The sequence below is a fragment of the Telmatherina bonti genome, assembly GCF_933228915.1.
Source record: "Telmatherina bonti genome assembly, chromosome: 8".
In the NCBI taxonomy this organism is placed as follows: Eukaryota; Metazoa; Chordata; class Actinopteri; order Atheriniformes; family Telmatherinidae; genus Telmatherina; species Telmatherina bonti.
The window spans coordinates 28,443,519-28,460,434 of record NC_136626.1 but is presented as its reverse complement, the minus strand read 5'-3'; the positions used below and the strand labels follow the sequence as shown (position 1 = coordinate 28,460,434).

The 16,916-nt window shown below is 40.1% G+C and overlaps 1 protein-coding gene across 2 annotated transcripts; it reads right to left on the bottom strand.

Annotated features, from left to right (window-relative positions):
• Positions 1-465: 465 nt before the first annotated feature.
• Positions 466-15,241, bottom strand: LOC306759493 (semaphorin-4E). Of its 2 annotated transcripts, XM_079245162.1 has the most exons (15): positions 15,113-15,234; positions 13,363-13,519; positions 8,638-9,150; positions 8,222-8,364; positions 6,147-6,209; positions 5,690-5,788; positions 3,880-3,979; positions 3,499-3,609; positions 3,227-3,378; positions 2,941-3,113; positions 2,645-2,801; positions 2,320-2,542; positions 1,907-2,022; positions 1,539-1,758; positions 466-1,428 (listed from the first exon to the last, which is right to left on the bottom strand). In XM_079245162.1, exons 3-15 carry the CDS (start codon positions 8,744-8,746, stop codon positions 677-679), a joined length of 2,418 nt encoding a protein of 805 aa, XP_079101288.1. In that variant the 5' UTR covers positions 8,747-9,150; positions 13,363-13,519; positions 15,113-15,234; the 3' UTR covers positions 466-676. The 2 variants fall into 2 exon arrangements, with proteins under 2 accessions (XP_079101288.1, XP_079101287.1); XM_079245161.1 differs by lacking the exon at positions 13,363-13,519 and having other exon boundaries at positions 15,113-15,241.
• Positions 15,242-16,916: the final 1,675 nt, after the last annotated feature.

Below are 16,916 nucleotides of genomic sequence, written 5' to 3'. Positions count from 1 at the left end.
ACCATAACTTTTGACAGATTACTGGAATAACAGTTTGTTACTTTTTATAAATGGAGGCTAGAGGTATGACTATGGTTTTATATGACTGTATGAGCATCTTTGCAATGCCTGAAAGCGGAGGTGTACCCCTTTTTTGAAGCGCGACAAGAAAATGAAAAAGTAGCCCAGGTTGGTGAAGCATCACCACAGCTACACGCTGTAGTATTCTCAGACTGACCGGTAAATGATATTTTATGTAATCCATAAAATGAAATGTCCTTGGGAATTTGGGCGTCACAACACTACTTGTTCATTGTTGACAACAGTATGTACAAGATTTATTCCCAGTATGAAATGCTGCGACAAATAAATAGTCATGACTCTGACATTGGCTGTACATAATATTACACATTGAAATAATAATTTGTCATAATACAAAATATATATATATATATATATATATATATATATAAACATGATGTTCAAAGAGTTTCTGGAACAAAAATTCCACGTCACGTGTTCTCAGTGAACATCAGCTGCCTGATTAGAGGGTGAGCATGACTGTAGGAAATTGGCTGTGACGACACCAATTCAAAAGAATTTCTTATGTACAAGCTGCTTGTGAGGACCGTCTCTTAGAGAAAGTACACCCATAGAAGATACTTAGTGCTTTGGTTGGACTGAAGCCTCTGCAGAGTCAGATCTCTGACTCATCATGTATGTATCCCAGACCATCCAGACTAGAAATGTTGGCCATAGGTGGGAAGTGGTGCTCCCCGTTTCCTTTGAAGTCAACAGCAGAGTGATTATTGTTGGCACTGCAATGTCTCCCCAGCTCAGGCCCCAGGAGCTTTATCTCTGAAGTTCTGTTCTGGATGTGCATATAGTCCGCTGACTCTCTTCTTCCCTCATGGTCCCTGGAGCTCTTCACAAACGGGAAACACTTCCAATGCCCTTGAATCCAGATCCACAATATGACCCCCATCAAAGAGAGACAAAGCAGCGACAGCAGAGCCACAGCCACTTCCAATTGACTTACCCTGCCAGAGTTGCTTTGACTCTCGGGGGACAATGGCTCCTCACTGCCTGAGCCTGAGTCAGGCTCTGGTGTAGCTGTACTCAAAGTGTGAATAAAGTTTGTGTATACTGTTACGGTAGGGCTGACCGGTACTTCTGGGTCAGAGTGGAGATGTAAATTATAAACTCCCACGGTCCGGTTGTATGTTCTGCTGTTTATCTGTTCGACTGAGTCACAACTGTACACACCAGCATCCGGTTCAGATGCATTCAGGACCAAGAGGCCTCCGTTGTATATGTAGTATTTGTTACTGGGGTGAAGTTGTTGGTCGGAGAATCGCCAGTGCGTCTGTGCAAGGTTGGAATGAGGCTGGCAAAGGAGCTGGATGTTGTTCCCTGGAACAAGGGCCAAGTCGACGGCCACAACTGGATCTAAAAAGCAAACACAAAGTTAATCCAACTTCATGCTCGTAAAACTGCTGGGGCTTATTCACAATGACTTTCCAGTAACCCATTCAACCAGACAAGGCAAATAAATGCACCTAGCAGAGGACACCGAGCCACGTCTCCGTCTTTCAGACTCTGGATTGCAGTTTTTGAAGATGGAGATAATGTGTCAACAGAGGAGCACTGTGTAGAGGAGATGTCCCAGGCACAGTAAGGATCCCTGGACAGGATGCAGTCCACACAAGACTCATAGCGGCCGCAGTTACTGACCGGCATCTGGGTGGCACCAAACTCTGAACCAGCATACAGCTGGCCCTATCATTTAAAACAAACACAATATAAATGAACAAGAGGCTTATTATTTATCACATTCCTGGACATATCTGTCCTTAGAGGCGAGATTCTGCTGCAATCACTGTAATAAGCAGTTGTTTTGACTGCTGTGTAATAAACCTGTTGTTACCTTGTGAGATGACAGGCGCAAGACACTGATAGGTTCAGGGTTTTCATACACCTGAATCTCCTCGATGATGAACATTTCCCCACCGTAGTTGACAGCCTTCTGAATGTAACCGTTTTCTGTAAAAGAGACAGAAAAGTGTTAACAAAGACGGCACATTACACACACACACACACACACACACACACACACACATACTGATCAACATCTTTTGGCTTGTAGTGTCATTAAAGATGAGTCAGCCAGTAAATTATAAAGTTTAAACTGGTTGAGCATGAGAAAGGGAAAGTCATATTTCTTTGCGTCAACAGAGGATGAGGGATGCTGGTTGAGTCGAGTAATTGTGTTATTTTCTGATTGCTTCCACATCTGCTCTTTTTTTAAAATTTTTTTTATTTTAGTAAAAACCATTTTACCTGTGCCGACAAACATAACGTCATATGTCTGTCCGTTCAGAGCCAGCACGCTGTCCACCACAATTCGAGTCAGCAAGGCTCCCCTCTTGACCAGCAGCGGCGCCCCCATCAGCGGACGAACAGCGTCATCCATCAGGGGACGGTCTCTGATGAATTGAAGGGTTTTGTCTGGAAGGTCCAGAGAACGATTCATCCCCATTTTACGTGCCACATTGTCGATGCACTGAAAACACATAACAGTAGTTGAGATTTTTTTCCCTCCAATGTGCTCATGATGTCTTTCCAACCTGAACTCCTCTCAGCGACAAACTCTTTAGAAACTCACCGCTCCTGGTCTGGGGACTGGCACCTCTCCCGTGTACATAACCCACTTCACGTGTGACGTTTCCACAGCAACAGGGGTCTTAAACCTTCCCTCGTCAAAAATGTCTCGAATCGCAGAAAGGCTATATGCGCATACTGCTGATACCTGGGGCAAGCTCCTTAATACACAGCACCACATATTTATAAGCAAACCCAAATACAAGTAGTGAAACACTCAAATGCAATGAAAATGGCATTAAATCTGAGGTGGTTTTAGTCAGTAAATAAAAAACACAGGATTTGAGCTTTAACACTCACGACTGCGGAGTGAAGACAGCGTAGAAGACACTCTTCCTCCAGTCCTTGTGCTTCAGCAGGAAGACATCCTGGACAATGGGGGGCAGGCTGGGTTCAGGGAAGGAACAATCCAGACGAGCTTTCAGGAACGACGTCCATTTCCTCTGCAGCGTCCGCTGGCCGCCCATATCTCCCTAAACACAGACACAGAACACGCCATGATGTGCACACAGTCCCTCTTACAACCACCAGACCCGTGTCAGACTGGACCAGGACGGAGGTCTTGCACATACAAGTTTCATCATACCTTGCAGACCCGGGCCACTCGTGACACAGCGACTTTGCTGTAGAAGTCGTACTCCATGGCATTCTCACTGAAGAACAAATACACTTTATCATCGTCCCCACCAGGACTCCCAAAACTCTCCTGCACAAAGTCCATGTAGACGAAGTTTGGCTCTGAAATGTAACAATGTCAAACACAGGCTCAGGATAGAGTAGACCAGCATTAAGCATTAAATACTACGTTATGTAGATTATTATACAGGACAGAAAATGCTTGAGTTTGCAGGAACTCACCGCTGAGCCAGGAGCTTTTAAACTCTGTGCGGAGAGCCATGTCTGAACTGCGCAGAATCACAGGCTCAGAACCCAAGAAGTTTATGGATGTAGCAGAGTAAAGGTCATTTCCTGTTAGGCGGGAACAATAGAGAGGTAAACAATCCCAGAAATCCATTATCCATATTAAGTTGGAACAATAAAGCATTTATATGCTTACTAATGGACTAAATTCATCAGAATGCAGTACATGATCAGCGAGCGATATCTTGATGCATGTTGGAGTAGAAGGTTTGTGCAAAGTGATACGTGCACACAACTATAGCGCACACTTCACACTGAACCATCAGCACTTTTCTCTGCCTTGTTCCTTTTGGCAGCAAAGTTGATTCAGACACTCACCAACCATGAGGGAGGAGTATCTCTGAAAGGGATCAAAAGGACACTTCCCTTTTCCCTCCTCTGGCTTTCCCTTCAGCGTCAGCTGCCCATTAGCAAACGTCTGTCGGAAACAAAAGGGAGGAAATAAAAAGTTAAAGTAGTACAAATATGAGAAATTGCATTGTTTTATTCAGACAGGATACTGAAGGTAGAAGGCAACAGTTTACAGGCTAAAGTAGAGCTAATCTCCAACATGCATATTTATCTTGGTTGCAACCCTAACACACTTAGATGCTGTTTATCAGTCTACACTAAATGTTTTGTTTGGTTTAGGAATGTTCCTAACTGGATGAAAAGTCCCATATGTATCTCACTGCCGGCCATGATAAGACCTGGTCAAATTCTCTCAATGTTCAGGCAAGCAGTTTACATGCTGCTGTGGGTGGAAAATCCTTTATAAAAAAAAAAAAGTACAGAGAGATAATGCCCTTGTACATTTCATTGCAGCTGCTTTTTAAAGATCTGTAGTTTCATCACTGTGGACTTATATTGGAGCTGAGTGGAAGTGCTGACATGTTTTACTTAAAATGAGTCTTTTTTTATCATCTGGTAACCTTTATTTGACAATGGCTTGACAGGAAGTGGTTAAAGACAGAGGGTTGATATGCAAACCAGAACCTGATGACCTTCTGGATCTGTTCACTGGGCACAGCCACATGCACCCCCCCCTCCAATTTATTTTCCACTCACATTACTTTGGTGCTTATTCCAGCTGTTCATAGTGTAGCTGACATTTAGATAAAGTCTGCAGTTTTATAACTAATTTTGATGGATTTTCATTATTTCAGTGTTCATGTTATTTTTTTATTCTTATCGTAATCATTCTTATTTGTGGCCTCTTCTTGTTTACCTCTTTACCAAGGTTTTACTAGCAAATGAGGCCTCTATGGTTAAGGTTACATAATTAAATCAATCTTACAAAAATCAACAAACTATTGTAAATTCAGAACAAACAAATAAGGAAATGTTTGGTCAATTATTTCTCTAAATGGTGTAGTATTACACATCATCAGAAAGCCTGATTAGTCAGCATTAGAATGATGTATGAAGTATAAGGATTGTGCATCACTGGAATGAGCAACATAGCTATAAATCTGGGTAGAGCCCTCCAGAACTGTGCCAAAACCACTACAATATTTCCATGTTGATGTTCACTCTTGTTTTGAGTGCTGCCATGTGTGTTACAGACACAGAAGCATGACTGACAGTCAGAAACAAAATGGCCATGATGTTCTGATGTTTCATGTATCACAGTGGGGAAGTGCAATCAGTTCACATATTATCAAATAGTCCCATGAAGAATATAAGAAGTACTGATTGTACTAACAAAATCCCACACAGTTTCAGACACCAGTAGAAATAGACTGGTTGGAGTCAAACTAAGAAACTGGCTGCTAAATCACTTTATTACAGGAATGATATTTATTTAAAGTCAGTCCCACCTGTGCTGTACTGATACTGTAATTATTTATTAGAGTACTAATCCGCAACACAAAATAGACTCCCTGAAATCATTTAACCAGGTTTCACTTCTATTTGGGAAAAGATCTACAATTCTGCGCTATTTCATACAATTAGTCAAAAAGAATTGGATATCTGACATATTTTTGAGGAGAACAAGCCAACAAATCAATCTTCATCTACCAATAAATCTTCATCAACAAAAAGTCGTCATCATCAGTACCTCAATGAATCAATGAACATTCTCAGATTAAACAAAAGATAAAGGTAAAAGTGTTTGTAAATTTCTCATGACTGGCAGAATACTCACCATGTAGTCACAGGTAGGACTGAAAGCATTCGTGCCACACACATAAAGTGTAGTGTCATTTACACTGTGTAGGGTACGAATGTAGTTGCGGCATTCCACCTGCAACAAGATCCAGCAGAGAGAATGCCAAGGTCAGAGTTTTGTTAGTTCAGCCACCAAAAACACAAACATGCCACACACACATACAGTGACAGAGCAGGCTGCCTGGAGCTAAGCTGATGGCCAAAGGGTCAGGGATGTGCACATGATTTTTCTTCTCCTGCCTTTATTTGGACATTCAGTACAAAGCTATAAGCAAAGCACATCAAAGGGAGTTCTATGCAAAGGCTTGAAAAGGAGAAAAAAAACCACTCCCACATAAATGATTTACAAAGGTACAGAGAAACAGCCTGAGGGAGTGAGCGGTCATCCTTTAAGGCTAGACCCTAACCCTGGAAGCCAAAGACATTGCACCAACCTCAGCATGTTTTCCCTTGTATGTGCATTCCTTCTGCTTCTCCTCCGTCACTCGCCAGTACGCCTGCATCAACAGAAGGAGAAGGGTCTTGTCAAAGCATGCAGGGATGGTGTTGCAACCCCACAGGACTGATCCAGCAACAATCACACTGATGAGGTGTTTGTCTAACATAAAGACCTGTCAAAGCTCTCTAAAGATGAGCACCTGTTTGCTGAGGCGCCAGTCCCTCCACAGTTACAACTGTAAGATAAGCACCATCCCTCTGTCAGATCACTGAGTAAAGTACAAACTATTAATCATCATTTTCTGAAAGAAAAAAAAAATGACTGAAAGAAAATCTTGCACAATGATTGCACAAGACGGATTGTAATGTTTGCTCTTGACATTTACCCACCGAGTCATGAGCTTTGACAAAAACCAGGTTTTTAGTTTTAAAAAAAAAATCTGATAATCATATATCAGATGTTGAAAAGAGACCATATTATGATCATTTACAATTTCCTAATCAATTTTAGGCAGACCACAAGTGTGCGTTTAATCCTTGAATGCTTAGAAGTGCATTATTTTCTTCACATAATCTATCACTGCTGCACCTCTTTTCACCCTCTGACTCACACTCTTTTGCAGCTCCAGTTTCTCTTGAATTGTTTTCCTTTCCATTTAATAGGTTGTATATTCCAAGATATGAAAAGAATATATATATATATATATATATATATATATATATATATATATATATATTTACATACACACACACACACACACACACACACACACACACACACACACACACACACACACACACACACACACACACACATATATATATATTTGGCTCTGACTAGATCCTATATAAATTAAATACAACTTCAGATTAACAAAAAGTGCCATATTACATTGTGTTATACTCTATCTGACAAAATGGAAGAAGCAGTGCAGAAACAGTACGTGCTGTGATTCAACGGGCTGTAGAGCCGTGTTTCTCACCTTTAATAATAGAGCACATCATTTCTTTGGTGACATCATCAGCATCAGCATTGGCTCAGTTCACTGACATTTGTGGACATTTGTTTATGCAGAATTTCATTCAGGTTAAGACTTGAACTTATACCAGAGTCATTTCGACACAGTCATTTCTTTTTTTAGCTGTTCTGATTTAGTTTTGTCACTGAGCTTGGGATCATTGTCCTGCTGCACGACTGCATTAACAGCCCAGCTTTAACTGCCAGACAAACGGCTTCACATTTGACTTAGAGAACTTTGGCAAACACTGGAGGCCATAGTTGACGGCTGTGTTGTCATGTTCGTATTACAAGAGAAGACACTTTCTTCTGCTGACCTTTCCAGACAAACCACACATGCTCTGCTGTCTGGCAGCCCCCCAGAGTGCCAACAGCGTCAAGCACTGTATGTTTACCTCAGAAATCATCCATTATCACTCACCTTAGGCTAATATTTGGGTCAGAAGTTACACGGTGTCCCTTTAATATAAACATAGTAACTGAGGCATGTAGAGTCTGATATGAAGAAGCGTTTGTTTTGCATTTTTTTCCAGGATGATTGCAAAAATGTCACACACACACACACACACACACACACACCTTAATAAGAAGGATGAGCAAAAAATCTGCTTTTACAGCAACGCTTACACTTACTGATGGTCAATTAATCAAGCGCAGCTTCTGACTTCTACTTACCCTTTTATTTCTTCTGGAGGAAAAGAATTAAAATAGTAAGGATGTGCATAGTTTCTCATGCTGCTTCAGTTGCACCACTATCAGTCACTTTCCTGTCGTTTAAAACCCATGAACAAGCAAGGACACTTAGATCATCTGGCATGAATCTGTTCAAAGCACAAGACTAAAATATTTTTTGATGAGAAAGCTGGAATAACTTGTTAACAGACCTGAGAAGCATTAAAAGATTGAAACGTGAATTCGAGCTGCACCACCTCGTTACATTTCGTTAACTTTATAGGTTTTAGCTTCAATCTTTTTATGCATATGGCTTTTTTTTTCTTGTGGAGATTTTAACTGACTATCATCGTTTCAACTTGTCTCAGCAGCAGTTCTTACCGTGGCCTTTTTGACTGAGATGTTGTTGATATCCAGAGCATAGATGGCCTCTCTTGCCCCCAGCAGCAACACGCCCAGGTCATCTCTGATCAGCATCGTCGAGTAGTTGAAAATGCCGTCTTCTCTGAACAACTTCAGACCATCTACGGAGGAAAATCTGCATTACTGCACTGACATCTTAGCAGCTGTGACTGACTGCACTCGGAGAAGTGCTCTCAAAGCAAAAAGCAAAATGCTAATTTAGTGAGAAACTAATAAACTTGTCCCTGCTGGCATCAGAGAGAAAATATATAGCAGCCTTAGAAGTTTGATTATACAGCCTAGATATAATATCAAAATTCATACAGTGCATTAAACTTGTGAAACTTCTGATATTAATGTTATCAGCTTTAAGAATATAAAAATGTGTGACTCACTTTGGTAGGGAATGGTGTTTCGTGGGACACAATAGTGAGCGTTGAGTGCACTAAAACAAACATGGAGCATCAATCCACAGACGATGCTTAGGGCCGACAGAAGATACATGGCTCAGAGTCGAGGTTTGTCTGAGCGTGGGAGAGCTTAACGGTCCAGCTCTGCCACCAAAGCCCTAAATCAGAGGCAGAACATGGTCCAAATTCTCAGTCCATATGCCGGTACACTGTGGCAATGTCACTGTCCTGGACATGTGCCATCCTGGCACGAGTCCTCTTAGCTCACAAATAGATCCTCTGATGTCGATTTATTCAGAAGTTTAACCGGGACTGTGGAGTACTGGTGGAGTGCTGCTCAGCCTGCTTTGTTCAAGTTTGAAGTCGGCGGGTATCTATGTCGGCGTTAGCCTCCAGCGCAGTGCTAATGAGCTGCTGGTGTCCTCTCTGGAAGGAGGAGCAGGAGCCATACTGCTCGGCTAGTGGTGAGAGATGCTGGAGGAGATCATTTCCACGGTTCTGGGAAGGATATGAGAATATCTATGAGATAATAAAAGACGCCAATGAAATAGAAAAAGTGACTTTATTACTGAAGTTGCAGATCTTTCCACTTATTCTCTGTTATGCTCTAGATTCATGGATAATTATGGCGCAGGGCTAAATATAAAGTGTGATAACTGCATTTCAGCGACCGGTGGTGGATGATGGTTCCACCTGACTTTCACAAACCAGCTGACAAAGGAGCAGCTTGAAATAATGATTGTAGTAAAAAGGAGACAGACAGCATAGTGGAAAAATGCTACCTAACCTATTAAATGATAACATTCTGCCTTTGGATTCTGACAAAAAAAACCACAGAAAACACACAAAACAGAGTTGAATATAATATCATGTAACTGCAAACACATTTACAGCTAAAGTAACAACAACTCAAAGCAGTAAACTTAACATGAAGGAAGCTGGCGTTGAGGGAAAATCTGTAAAGCACCATGTAAACCCACAAACCCCCACCCCCACTCTTTCCCCTTTCAGTATCTTCCTGTCCTCCTCCCTGATAAGAACCAGCTTCCTCTTGGCTCCGCAGGGTTCAAGCAGAGGAGGGGATCAGTTCAGGTTTGGGCATGCATGCAGATCACTGTCATCCACTGCTTCGGCAACTCGTGCAGAATCCAGTGTTACCACATCTTTGTTTAGTTGTGCGTCTGCTTACACTGACGGAGTCGCGCAGCCGCATTCAAAATTCATCAAGGTGTTTCATCTCTGAATAACACACAAAGCTCACATGAAAGTGGACTCACAAGGTAAATAAATAAATAAATAAAACACTATTCGAGCACGGTGTAGTCAGAAGCAGCAGCATCGCACGGCTGCTTTGCAACTGTCATTTCGACCTTAGCTCCCAGAGGAGAATATACAGCAGATTTTACAGAGATGCTTCCTTTGAAACACACCACAGAGTTCTCGCCTGTTGACAGAAACCAAAATGACAGCCTCCAAATTTCCTCGAGAGACAGCTAGGCGCTCATACCCCTGTGCCTCTGAGCAACCTCAGTTTTGAACATGCATTTTGCAGCTAACAACCATGCTCGCATCTCGTTACTTAGTGGGGGTGTTGGGGACGAGCTGCTGCATGCGTAGGACTGCTCATCTGTTGTCAGCGTGGCAACGTTTTCCCCCTCGGGCTGCTGGGAGGTTGAGCACCACAGCTCAACGGAATGACTGCAAGTCATTTTGACATCAAGCTTCAAACAGCCCAGACAGGTAGGTATGGCTTCAGTAATAGGAGAGCATTTGGCAGATGTGCACTTTATTTTCCTCCTCTGTTTATCCAGGGGCACACTACATGTGCACATGCAGGCAAGGTAACAGAAGTGAGGGGAGATCCACAGCTGAAGAATTTATAAGTCACTAGTCAAACACAGCTGACTGTCTTGACAAGTGAAATAAAAAAAAAAATTAAAAAAAATAAATAAAAAAAAACAGCGGCCATTCTTGCTGACAAGCCATTTTAGACGTTGTATGATCCATCCATGCATTTGCTTAACCACTTAACCCAATTAAGGGTCGCGGGAAGCTGAAGCTTGTCCCAGCAATCACTTGGTGAGTAGGGTACACCCTAGACAGGTTGCCAGTCCATCGCAGGGTCAGCGTTTATTATATAATATAATATAATATAATATAATATAATATAATATAATATAATATAATATAATATATAAGTGATTTTTTTTTTTTAATTAATTAATTCTTCAGCATTTCCTCAAGATAGTTGTTACTTTTATTTGTGTTGCTTGCCATGTGTGAGGTATCATACAGCTGTCTAAAAGACTGTGGGGGAAAAAAACCTGAAGTTAGCAAAGTTAGAAAAGGGGTGCCACATCTAAATAAGGTCTTACAAAAAGGTTTTTAAGAAAAACAAAAAAAAGGCTCTAGATTTTAGGAAGTTGAGATATTTTACAGCATCACTCTGCCCAAGTGGTCCAGCTGGTATAGAGAGGAGCAGTACACATTTTTTTTACATTTCCACAGGCAAAAGATGCAAAGGATGCCAGAATATTAAATCAGTCAAACCAAAGCCGTCCCTTACTGAGTCAAAGTTGTTTGTGGAAACTGGGTTAAACGGATTTTCCACTTGCTTTTATGAAATTGATCGATGATGTCTTTTCATTAAAATGTTTACTTTATATGAGTCTGTTTTTTTTTTTTTTTTTACCTTTAATCACTGCTGTAAAGGTTTATCCTTCATTGATAGAAAAACTTGATTTCAGACAAATTTCTATCAGCGCTTCTGCAGCATTCTTGGCCATTTAACTTTGTACAGCCAACATATCTGGTAGTTTTATTACTTTTATCCTCTTCATGAAATGTTGACAATTGGGACAGACAGAAAAGGTCCTTCACACAGGCAGCAGGTGAGTTTATGTTGGATGAATGCTGCATTATGATCAAGAGCATGGTTGTGTTTATGTAGGATTGTTTACTCTCCATTCTTTTGCCTCCTCCCCGTCAGGTCCAGCATATATACATAAGTTCAGCAATACAGACACTGAAAATGAAAAAGAGTATCTGAGTATCATAATATCAAAAGACGTCCATAAAGCTCCTTCTGGGAAAGGAAATTTGTTTGGCACAACATGACAGAGACATATATATACATATATATATATATATATATATATATATATATATATATACACATATATATATATATGTATATATATATATATATGACCATATAACCGGGATGTGAAGGATTGAAGTCTCACTCACAGATTGATCTTTTAGGAAATGTTTTGCTTCGTCTATCAAAATTAATTCTGACTGCACACTCATTGATTCTGAATTGTTCACAGTGGAATAAGGTATAACTCGAATAACTCATTGAACTAACTAATTGAACAAATTCTGAAAGAAAATGATCCCACAAACGAATTATTACTTGGGGTAGTGCATTTATTTTCATCTTTGAACATTAGAGAGATCTTGAGAATCAGTTTCGCCAGACTCTGTTCTATACATTTCTATGGATTGTGTTAAAATGAATCCCCATACTGTGTGCCTAATTAATCAGGAAGGGCCCACCCATGAACTGTTTGACCCTTTGTCTTGTGGGCCAAGGTTACAAAACATCTTTGTAGCACTTAGCAGCTTACCGGCATTAATATCTTAATACGTTAATACAAATTACAAAACAATCGATTAATCCTACAAAGTCATTAATAGTACACCTTTAATCACCCAAGGGAGTCATTAATAAAAGGAGTGTGGAATTGTATAGAGTGGGTCTAACAGCTGTTTTATATATATATATATATATATATATATATATATATATATATATATATATATATATATATATATATATAATTAAAGACCCTTGCTATGAAGGAACACTTCACTGTTAAGTGGTCTTTTCTCACATCTTAGTCCTTTTTTTTTTCTTTGTTTCATGTTGAGTCATGCTGTCTGACACCTCACTGACCATAACAAGAAACTTGCGTCAAAATTTGGCGAACTCTCCAACCCACGGAGTGAAAGACACTTTATCAAAGACAGGTGTGAAGTCCCTTTGTGTCTTGTGTTTAAGATAATATACATAATGTTTCCAGTGCAACCAGCAAAACCTGCTCATTAAACTTACAGCAGCTCTGGACATATTGATGTGATCCTTTTCACGTCATCAAGACAGAGGATACTCTAGCACGCGCACACCGAGACATTTCTTCAAAGTGACGTTTGAAGTCTGCTTTGATAGTGAGATTAAGTTACTGCCAGGAACAGCAAAACTAGAGCAACCAACACGAGTGTGTGACTAACACAGCTTCTTTACATCCTTCACATCAAGACCTAAATGTCAGTTCATAACAACGACAGGTGGGTTTTTACTAAAACACCTCAACGTGAACAGCAGTGTGGGGGGTGAGCATGAACAAGCTGGAGGAGCCCTGCAGGAGTATCTCCAGACACTCTAACCACTTGAAGCAAGACGATATTTATAGCCAGTCTGATAAATAGCTGTTGTCTGTACAACTCTGTGCAAAGCAAATCTCCACACGGAAGTGTCGGAAACGTGCACAGACACGCAAGCTTGTTATTGCCATCCAAGTGACACAAAACACACAGGGGAAAAAACTGGGCGAACAGTCGAGCAGGTGGAGAAAAACACACTCCGGGCTTTACAGTACAACGTCCTCATACACGGTGTTTAGGGCGAGGCTGTAACTGATTTACCTGCACTGCTGACTAAACCGTCCAGCAGGTCTGTACGCTGCTTGTTCCGCTTCTCATTGTCCGCCTGGCTGCCAGCTTTAAGCGGCTGTCCTCCAGCAGGCCGACCGGGGAGCTGGCACTGACACAGAGCTCCAGCACCGGGGCCCAAACAGGAAACCTGCAGTGAGGGGGTGTTAACCTCTGACACTTTAGGTGTCACAGACTTTGTTGTGAAACATTCACTGGAAAACACTGCCCAGTTCTAAACTGGGTTATATTTTTCCAAGTTCGCACCTGTTTTTTGTTTTTGTTTTTTCTTTTTGAAGCAACAGCATGCCACATCTTTTGTTTTACAGTATTTAGCTGAAAACATCACTTCCCAAACGCACCATGTGGACAAATCCCTGCAGCAGGTAGCTACCATTACAAACCATCAGACAACTAAAGGTTATTAAAGACAACAAACGAACCGCGCTATAGTGCAACAACCTGTTTAATATGATCTCTACCTCCTCTCTGACAAATCACTTGTCATTGATGAGACAGGTCTGTTTAGGTGAAACGCACATTCATGCATACACACACCCTGGCAAGTCTCAGCAGGCCCTGTGGCACTCGGGGAAAACACCAACACCATCACAAGACGCCTACTGTTTGTGTGACATAATCACCATCCGATGAGAATAAACAAAAATGCATGAAAACATATTAAAAGAATAATAGCAGGATAAAAAAGAAAAAGATAATTTTTTAGGTTATTGTGTGATTCAGAAAAACTCACGTAGATGTAAGAAATCAAGGCTGCTTTCTCCAAAAAGTAGTCCAAAACTCACACATGTTTATGTTTAATTTTATTTATGACACAGCTGTGAAGGTAGAACAAATGCATTTATGGCATTCCTGCCTGAAAAATGATGGCAGAAACAATAAATTGCGTTCAGCAGCCAAATAACACACGTAGACATAAATCAAAACAGCTCCACACATTATTCTCTTCTCAAGATTATAACTTTTATAAGATCAGATCTCAAACAACTACACCCACACACACATACACTCGTATATGTGATTTTGAAAGCCAGTTTGAGTTTAGTCAACCTGTAGGATTAGGACACCTCATGATCTCACGCCATCAAACAAACCGCTCATACAAAGTGTGTGAGCCGAGTGTGTACAGAGTAAACAATAAAACACAGAGGAAATAAGTATCATCGCGTGCTTATACACCACAGAGTGTGTATGTTGTCTGTGTTGCTGTTACAGCTGTGGGTCACCATGAACTCCTCTGAGCTGCAGCGTGATAAGACAGCTGACAAACATGTCTGAAAAAGTGCACGAACACTTTCTCGTTCATTCAAAGACTGTATTTACATGTAAAAATGTTTTTTTTTTCTTTCATGGAAGAAAATAATGAGTGGAGTCACTTCAACAGTTTGCCTTGCGATCTACCCACATGTTCACTCCTGTCTGACCCAGCGATCCTCACTGGTTTGAGCGTTTCTCCCAGTGAAACCAGTCTGCAGTGGCTAAAAGTGTCTGCAGACACATCCAGCTATCTGCTTACTCTGACTCCACACTTGCTATTATTAGATCAGGATATCCCATAAGCTTTAAACAAGTCCGAGAATTTACAAGTGCGTCGTCTCTGCTGCATCAGTCTAATTCCCACTACGATTCCCGAGAGCTCCGTGGAAAAACAACAGCCGTGTTGGGAACCAACCTGCCCACTAACAAGTCAGTGAAAGTCACCTCGTCCGTGGATCAGACTTACCGCGAGGAGTCGGGATCTACGGGGGAAACCGCTCCGCCTGATGTCCGTAAAGCTGCTTGTTTTTATCCGGCTCTGTCCGCTCCACCTGTAATGCTCCACTCAACCCCACTCCACTCCACACCTCATTCCTACAGGGAGCTCCCTGGTCACGTGACTCTTGTTTGTACATTTCTTTTAAAAGAAACACACTTCGCAGCCAATTAGATGTGTCGGAAAAAATTAATAGGTCCCTTAATGTGGGCTTATTTTTTTTTTCATCATTTATTAGGTATTTGTTCAAAATGTTCATAAAGGTAGTAAACCAGTTTGAAAAGCAATATTAAAACACCACACTGTCGGTATTAAAATAATTGATGTGAATTGTTACAATAATTACACAATTGATTTAAAAAAAAAAAAAAAGAAGAATAATCACGTTTGAGTCCTGAGAAAAATAATAATTCACAAAAAGTAAAAATAGATAATTTATAAAAATGAAGACAACAAGAGGAAGTTATGGCTGTATTTGCCACCGTGCGCCGCCTAGCGGTGTTTTACAGCTACTGCATATCTGAGATTTAACAAGAAATGGAAGTTTACTATTAACACTTGTGTTTTTTTATTTAAAAAAAAAAACAGCAAAAAAGAGAATAAGAATATCCCACATCAAATTCATTCAAACATAAAAAATATACATCTCTTGCACTAAATGCCTTTGCCAACAGGAGACGAAGCATGGTTGCATCTGTTTGACAAGTGATGTTGAGTAGGATTTCCTCACTATTGATTTCTCCGGGTGCCTTCTTCGTACCTCCTGGGACTCGGGGTCCGCAGGTTCCGAGGGGAAGGGACGGTCTTCAGGTTGTCCAGATCCTTGCGACGAAAGGTGTCTTCGCTGTACTTAGGGGTGTTTGCATAGACAGGCTCTTCTTCTGTGTGAACAAAACACAATACACTATGAATACTTCAAACTGTCATGAAGCTAATTTATAACATGATTTTCATAATATTATAAAACAATATTTAATTACTTCATAATGTATATACATGCCTTTTAATTTTTATTTATTTATTTATTTATTTATTTATTTCAGGTCAGGTCAGGATTGTGAGTGAGCCCTATGTTTTGATCTATAAAGGCTTGTTTTTAAATTTGATCAATTTTTGCTATTTATTTTTACTGGGTAAAGCACTTTGCACTTTTGTATGAAATGTGAATTTTGAGTGATTGATTGATTGAATGGTTTTATTTTTTTATTTAATTAATGCAAAATCTCTACTTCACATTATTATGAATATTTTTATGAATATTATTATGAATATTATTATTATTACTATTATTAGTATTAATATTAACATTATTATTATTATTATTAGTAGTAGTAGTAGTATTAATATTAACATTATTATTATTATTATTATTATTCATTCATTCATTCATTTTCCGAACCGCTTATTCCAATTCAGGGTCGCGGGGAAGCTGGAGCCTATCCCAGCTGGCTTTGGGCGACAGGCAGGGTACACCCTGGACAGCTCACCAGTCCATCGCAGGGCTATTATTATTATCATTATTATTATTATTATCATCATTGTTGTTATTATTATTATTATTATTATTATCATTATCATTATTGTTGTTATTATTATTATTATTATTATTATTATTATTATATTTTAAAGAATAGAATATAGATCAACCCTTGTACTAGATATGGCTGCAAATTTTTATACATTATGAACATGATATACTTAAACTAAGTTTAAAAAAAAAAAGACTTGTAATTCCAAAAACTCCTCATGGTAACATAGCTGATGTTATTATTCT

Coding starts and splice junctions, on each gene's coding strand:
- LOC306759493 (XM_079245161.1), bottom strand. CDS start 8,746: ATGTATCTTCTGTCGGCCCTAAGCATCGTCTGTGGATTGATGCTCCAT. Junction 8,365..8,637: donor AAACACCATTCCCTACCAAA/GTGAGTCACACA, acceptor TTTCCTCCGTAG/ATGGTCTGAAGTTGTTCAGA. Junction 2,543..2,644: donor CAGTCCCCAGACCAGGAGCG/GTGAGTTTCTAA, acceptor ATGTGTTTTCAG/TGCATCGACAATGTGGCACG.